We start from the raw sequence: 7464 nt of genomic DNA on the forward strand, positions 1-7464 counted from the left end.
CAGGTCTATCTCTTCATTTATTTTATTTTTTTTTGTTTGCAAAGTTAACAACTTTGCATGCAATTGGAAGCACTACTTTTGGTACTTCTTACTTGAAACTAGTATTTAACTTGATCATAACTACTGGACTACCGTTTGAATTCTACGAATAATGTTTTGTAAGAGTTTTTTTCTCGAAGGCTTAAATGTTATGAAATACCAATATGTTATGTACTACTAAGACAGACAACAGTATTTGCCCCGATTTTTTTTCTAAAAAAAATTTGCCATCTTTGTGAACATATTTAGGACTCATTTCCAGGGCATCTTCCATTCGCATATTGAGTTTTGTTCATCATTGAGTATTTTCCAAAGGTATAGTCAGCCGTCAGAACGTTATTATTTATTATACCATTATCAGAAAAGGGCATTGAGTTACTGTTCTCACCCACAAGCAATTCAACATTCTGAAAATGCAACATCTGGCTTTTGGCCCTTAAACCTTGGTTTACTTTCTCACGAGAATCGAACCACCTATACATGTTCCTTGATTTCTCTGTTCTATTGCCGGATTAATAGAAGAAAACTGAGACAATAATTGTCAATATAATACAAGTCATGTCAAACATAGGAAAGATGATGCAATGCAGCATATTCTTCAGCCTGATTTTAATAAACACGAAAATGTCCCATAAAATTCCAGGAATAAATGTCTACGGGAAATGATTCTTGAATAAAATATACAACTGGTGTGGAGAGCTGCTTTTTAACAAATCAAGCCGCTTCAACCAAAGTAAGAAGGAGATTACTGAAACCAACCTCCTCATATGTTTGAAACCATAACTGATGCTGCTGCTCAAAAGGCCACCGAGATACTAGCTGTACTCAAGGCGCAAGTTTCCTCGTTACTAGACCAGCACAAGCTTGTCAAAGCAATTACAGAAAGAAGCAGCTTTACTAGAAAAAAAGTGGCAACAGCAGAATTCCATTCTGTTTCATCCGTTGTATGAAGTAAGAATAAACGATGGAGGGTACAAGCCAAAGAAAACTCATCCCACTTGCAAGCACAGTCTTCCCTTGAGATAAGTGTGCCATGCACATACAGTATTCAGATATTGCAGCTTTTCAACCTCCAAGTATAAATCAGATTAAGATTTCAAAATTATCCACAAGCTGTGCAATTGGCTCCAATCAATCCCCAAATAAATCATCATCATCATCGTCAACATGGCTTGAGTTAGCACCGGGTTTAACACTTGATGACTTTTCTGCAGTGTCTTTAGTTGGAGAAGCTGGTCTACCACTGGAACTAACAGAAGAATACGCCCAAGAAGAGCCCACTTTTCCAGCAAAGGATTCTCCATAAAGATCATCATAAATTCCACTTTTTGGAGCAGTTTTTACCTTATTTAAAACCTCCTGTAGTTTACCAGTCACGCCTTTTTGGGAATAATTATCTTCTTTTGCAAAGTTCTGTTCCTTCCCTTTGGGTATAACGGTTATCTGTACAAGGGATTCATATTTTCCAACAAGACTTCCTTCTTTTACACCAATTGGACCAGGTTCTGTTTCTACACCAGCACCATCTGAAACCCCAACAACTTCTTCAAGTTCTCCCCCAACATGATCTCTGAAAACCACTCTTGCCTTCTTTATTCTCTTAGCAGCTCTCTCCAAGTTATGGCTGCCATCTGTTCCACATGCTGAGCTACCAGTCACACGGGATTTAGGCAATGTGTCAGCCCTGCTAATACCATAACGATTTAGAAGTGTATTATAGGCTACAACGGCTTCTTCATCAGATGGATCAGGAGGTGGTGGTAGGTTAATCTCTGTGGATAGTGGAGGACGCGGGAAAAGAGCTGCATTATTCTTTCTCAAAATATAAATTCTAGTTGATGCAGCAAATCTTAGAGACTGCCCTGCCTCAAGCTCAACAGGAGTATCTTTAGTCAACCTCTCATTTGCCACAAAAGTACCATGTGCAGACCCCAAATCAATTACATATATGCTGCAGAAGAGATGAAAGCTTGTAAATTTTCACACAGCTCAAAAAGAGAACAAAAGTTCATGCCAAACAAATGTTCTTTTTTAAAACAACAAAATACAAAAACCGAATGTATCAAAATAGGCAAATGAAAATAAGTACTAATGTTTTTATGAGTAAAGCCATAACTATGCCATTATGAAGCGCCAGAGATCAGATTACCCTATAATTTCCTAGGTGACCAAAACGCATGTCCCTGTCATTCAGTTCAAGCCTAAGTACATAGAATGAACTTGGTAACATGTGTCAAAAAAACAAAACAAATGAATGGGCTCGGTAAAATCCCCTCCCAGCAATTGGTTTGAGATATAATAATTAATGTCAGCATATACATTTTTGACAAGCTCATCGCCAGACAGAAAACTTGTGAGAAAACAATACCTAAACTAGTGGTTAAAAGGGCAATAACAGGTTAAGGTACAAAATCATAAAAAATAGAAAATCAAGCTTGAGCAAAGAACAAGTAACCAACCTTCCATTCTTGTGAGGAATCACAGCAGCATGCTGGCGTGACACTGATTGATGATCAAGCACAAAATCACAGGTATGGGATTGCCTCCCAAAGATATGTCTCCGCCTATCAAGATTTATGCGATCAAGAACCTCACCATCCTTCATAACCTCAAGAAAATAGACACCAGCCCGTGGCTCAATAGCCCAATCAGGTGGCTGCCAGGTAGACTGGCCCCCTCCAACCTGGGTCACAGGCTGGCTCTGCCCCACCAATGGGGCTGCGTCCTGCCCTGCTGCTGGTTTTTGAGAAACATGGGATTGATTTTGGTATTGAGCAGTCTGATGCTGCAAATTCAAAACCGATTTTGTTTCAGGCCTGGAAGTGGATTTCGAACCCGAACTAACAGATACAGCGAAGGGTTCCAATGACTGAGCTTTCTTGAACCTATCAAGTCCCGTTCTTCCGTACATCATTTAATCCTTAACTTACTCAAAACGATCTGGTCTAATGCTAAGCTAAAAAAACTATCGGGAATCGTGGCAATGGTATCCAACATGAAAAAACCCATATAACACCAATGCCATTGAGCATCGTCCCCAAGTTTACACCCGTAAACCTTCTCCCTATAAAAACTATCCATTAGAAAAAAATAGGAATCTCAACTTGTTATGGTAGAGAAAATTAAGATAAAGAAAAAGTACAAGACAGTAAAACCTAATAGAGACTATAAGCTAAAAAAATCAATTTAACAAAGAGCATCGTCACCTCAGGGTGTCCTTTGATTTTCCAATCCAAACCAGATTTTGCTTCAATTGTTAAGAACAAGTGGTTTGGTAGTGCGATTGAGAAGAATGAAAATGAATCGGTTAAATTTGAGAACAAGTGGAAACCAAGATCGGGGTTAGGAGTTCGGAACTTGAAATCGCGTAAGGTTAGAGAAAATCAAAAGGGTTATAGTTTTATCTTATGCTTACCAGGGAGGAAGGTCGGCGACGGAGAAAACCACAAAATCCTTCCGAGTTCTCAACAGAGCATTGTAATAAGCTCTTCACCTCCTCAATTGTCACGTATCGACTTTGCTTTCATGCCCTTTATTCCTATTTCTTCACATCCCACTTCAGTTCTCCCCCATTTAAACACATTAGGGTTTTATTTTACTTTTTTTAATATTTACTCCAGTTTTGCAAAAAGGATCGATTTTTTTATTCAATAAAAATTGAATATAATTTTACTATATTTATAGTGGATCACGTAATTAAAACATGTGAAGTATTTTTTAAGAGTCAATACCACCGTGTTTAGTAAACTATAATCATTTATAAATCAAGAGAAAAATCTACTACAACAAAACATATTTATAAAACAATTATCATAATATTAATTAAAAGATAAATGAATGACAATAAACGTAGGAAAATAAAAATTATGTTTTTGTTTATTTATTTTGGTTACGATTATAGTTTTTATCTTATTTTAATGTATTACGATTATAAGAGTTCATCTTGTACACTTGTTTGTAATGGACAAAATCTGTCTACTTGCTAAAAAAAAAGAGTCCAATAAGTAGTTAGATTAACCTCTTGGCCCAATAAGCCAACTTAACTAGCCAACAAGGCTCAAACTCATGTAAATAGGCTTGCATATACAATGAACCGTCCAATTGCCCAAAACCATATCCAGACCCGAACCCGAATCCAGATATGCTCAGTCAGCCAGGGATCTTGAAACAGTCAAGGCTCATACCACATTTGCCGAGAATTTCGGAAGGAAACCATTTGAAGTGAGTCAGACGAATCAGGAAAACGGAGGAGCAACGGTAGAGAAAAAGAATAATAAATAAGACCTTCAGGGGTTGAGAATGGGACATCTGATAATCATTTTACTCTACTTTACTCTCTTACTGAAACAAAGTACTACTCTCTCTAGGCGATCCAATCGAGCAAGCTGAATCAGTCAGCTTAGTCTGACCCAACCGGACTTGACCCGATCGTTGAATTCCGTCGTCGTCTCTGTCGTCACTTTGACCATCCTAATACTCATCCATCCATCAATATATCGTTATTTTCATTATAGTTTTATTACTTCCAATCATCTTTTGTTACAACCTGACTAACTTGAGTGTCGGAGTCCTTTTGGCTGACACCTCACCGGTGCTCCCAATTGAACTCTTGTCTCTCTCTTTTTTCTTGACAGATTGCCGGTACCCGTCTAATCAATTGTAGGAAATCACATCTACATTGTTCGAGGCACTTCTTTCTTTAGACTTAAATATTTCTGTAACTCCCATTTCTTTCTACAAATACATTACAACAATTATGAAAAATAAGAGAAGATATTTTTTTATTCATACTTTTGAGTGCATTACAATGCTAACCGAATGTTAGAGCTATTAAGTAAAGTGGAAGAATAACTAATGAATATGCAACTATAACATTCATGGGCATTTCATTAGTATAATACCCATAGAATGATGCTAAATACAAGCAAACAATCACTAAAGTTATGAAAAATAAAGAGAAATTCATGTTTTGATGATGAATTTTATCTAGAAGGTTAAGAGATGAAGAAGTTGTGCAAATAAATGGTTGAAGGAACAAGTATTTATAGGACAAAAACTAGCCGTTTATGACCGTTGGTGAATAGTGATCATGACCGTTGGGGGTATAGTTGTTTTCTATTATGGGATTTTAACAATTCTAAGTTGTTGTAGTAACCAACAGGTGGGAATAATTAATTTATGGGTGTTAGAGAAACATTTTCAGAAAAGTTTGTGAGTCAAAAATGTTAAACTAAGTAATATAAGAAGATTGGGAATTTTTTTTTTTTTTTACTATTCACCGGGTACTATTCATAGTGGGTCCCACAGTGGGGTCCGCAAGGGTCCCACAGCGGGGTCCACCCCATGGGTCCCACATGTTGATGCAGTAGTGATATAGTGATGACTTAAGCAAATTACTATGCTTGATATTTTGAATATTTTATTATTTTACTATGCTTGATATTTTTAATATTTTATTATTTTACTATGCAGCATAGTAACCCAATGTTTTCCTATAAATAGAGCCTTTCAGAATTCATTTTGAATTACGAAAAATCTTTCTTTCTCTCACTCTGCCTAAAATCTTCTTAACACTCTTTTAAAGTTTTAAATCTCTAAAATCTAGGCGAAGTTCTGTTTGTAACGCTAGCCTACGAAGACCTTTTTGGGTAAGCTCCTTCCCGAGCCTTTCAGTTCAGTTATTTAACTATTTTTATATATAGATTATTTTATCATGCCGTTATAATGCCAAAATTTATATATAGATTATGCTACTATATTTAAAAATTTATATATAGATTAATTTACTATGTCGTTATAATGTCAAAATTTATATATAGATTATTTTATCCTGCCATTATAATGCTGAAATTTATATATAGATTATTTTACTATGCCGTTATAATACCAAAATTTATATATAGATTTCTTTACCATGTCGTCATATTTTACAATGCTAAAATTGAAATATGAACTATTTTTTTATGTATCCTCATAATACTAAACTTATATAGGCTATGGTCATACTTTGGACTATTATTATGGACTTTTATAACCTTATTCCCTATTATTATGAACAAGTATTATGACCTGGACTTTTTCGTATGACCATGACCACGACTTTTAGACCAAGACCTTGCCATGGACAAATATAGTATGACCATACGCCTGGACATAAAATAAGCAATAAAATAGGAAAAATGGGATAATAACAATTATAAGCTAACATTTCATAATGTAGATTTTATGTAAGTTAATAGTTTGTGTTTTTATCAGGAAGCTAACAATTTCGGTTGTTTTATCAAGACGCAAGGTAAGTAGAATCCTCATCTACAATACAAGTATTTTATGTGTCTTATGTGCATTTATATGCTTTATATGTTAATCTGTCATATTGTTCTTATGCATAAGTTATTTTCAAGAGTGTTATATTATGCATAAGCACGCTTAATGTTCACAGACAAGTTATTGAAAACGTTAAAGTAGAGGTGCTGCTTGGGAGACCTAAGTCCCAAAAATGTAAGGAGGGAGATGTACGTCCCTATATGATGAATGTTTATGCGGGAAATTCCCTATTATCATGTTTATGTTCAGGTGGGAATGTGATTCCCTATGTAATGCCGGCAGCAGCATCCTCTAGGGCCCAAAAGAAAGGAAAGTGAAAGAAAGAAAGAGAATACATAGCATGTTGCACGTTTATTTTAATGCATATGAGGTAGTTATTCTGCTTACTGAGCCTTGGCTCATCAGTTAATGTTTTGTATTGTAGGTAAGAGGCCCCAAATATAAATCGTTGATGAGTATACGTGGAGCCAACATGACTGTACATATGGGGCTGACCTGAAGGGAGTGGAGTTCTGCTATGCTATTTTATAAATAAACAAGAAACTTGGTTTTATTATATTTCATTAAAAGTATTTTGTGAACTTTATCATTTACTTAAAGCTTTAAAAGTATTTCATGAACTTTGTAATTTACATAAAGCTTTTCAATTTATCAGTTGGATACATTTTCATTTCTACGTTAAGGTGTAGTAACGTCACGAAAATGATTTATAAAAGTATTAAGATTTGTATGTAAGATAAAGTTTTTATTTAGTTGTGAGTATTGTGTGGTTTGAGGTTATAAACATTATTTATGTATTGTTTAATAAAGTTTTTTGTAAATTCAGAATTTCAGTATTGTCGTATTTAGGTTAAAATTTGTTTTTACACTATACATGTATGTTAAGAAAGGAGGTCGTTACAATTTCATTTTGAAATAAAGATATTTGCGGCGAAAATATTTGAATTATTCTGTTTGTAGCACTTAAAGTTATTTTTTTGGCCGCGAAAGTATCTTCCTTCCATGTTTTGGTGTAGTTTAATGCATATATTTGTTTCGCCATTAAATCTGCCACCATAACGTGAAATTTACTTATAACTTGGGTACTTTGGTCACAAATAT

At 35.1% G+C, this 7464-nt stretch overlaps 1 protein-coding gene and 1 long non-coding RNA gene across 7 annotated transcripts; one reads left to right on the forward strand and one right to left on the reverse strand.

Annotated features, from left to right (window-relative positions):
- Positions 1–614: 614 nt before the first annotated feature.
- Positions 615–3613, reverse strand: LOC133794694 (protein phosphatase 1 regulatory inhibitor subunit PPP1R8 homolog). 6 transcript variants are annotated; one of them, XM_062232070.1, is made up of 4 exons: positions 3455–3609; positions 3246–3286; positions 2499–3096; positions 615–1990 (listed from the first exon to the last, which is right to left on the reverse strand). In XM_062232070.1, the coding sequence occupies exons 3-4, from the start codon at positions 2951–2953 to the stop codon at positions 1171–1173; spliced, it is 1275 nt and encodes a 424-aa protein (XP_062088054.1). In that variant the 5' UTR covers positions 2954–3096; positions 3246–3286; positions 3455–3609; the 3' UTR covers positions 615–1170. The 6 variants fall into 6 exon arrangements, with proteins under 6 accessions (XP_062088054.1, XP_062088052.1, XP_062088051.1 ...); XM_062232068.1 differs by having other exon boundaries at positions 2499–3103; XM_062232067.1 differs by having other exon boundaries at positions 3246–3613.
- Positions 3614–4860: 1247 nt separating this feature from the next.
- On the forward strand, positions 4861–7052 carry LOC133793501 (uncharacterized). The gene is made up of 3 exons (XR_009874858.1): positions 4861–5687; positions 6295–6331; positions 6788–7052. It is a non-coding gene; the product is annotated as an uncharacterized LOC133793501 (long non-coding RNA).
- The last annotated feature ends 412 nt before the right edge of the window (positions 7053–7464 follow it).

This window comes from Humulus lupulus, chromosome 8 (genome assembly GCF_963169125.1).
Source record: "Humulus lupulus chromosome 8, drHumLupu1.1, whole genome shotgun sequence".
Taxonomy (NCBI): Eukaryota; Viridiplantae; Streptophyta; class Magnoliopsida; order Rosales; family Cannabaceae; genus Humulus; species Humulus lupulus.

What these genes read in the sequence shown, in the direction of transcription:
- LOC133794694 (XM_062232067.1), bottom strand. Translation starts at nt 2,953, where the DNA reads ATGATGTACGGAAGAACGGGACTTGATAGGTTCAAGAAAGCTCAGTCA. An exon ending in ATTCCTCACAAGAATGGAAG is followed by an intron (nt 1,991 to 2,498) that starts GTTGGTTACTTG and finishes TCTCTTCTGCAG; the next exon opens with CATATATGTAATTGATTTGG.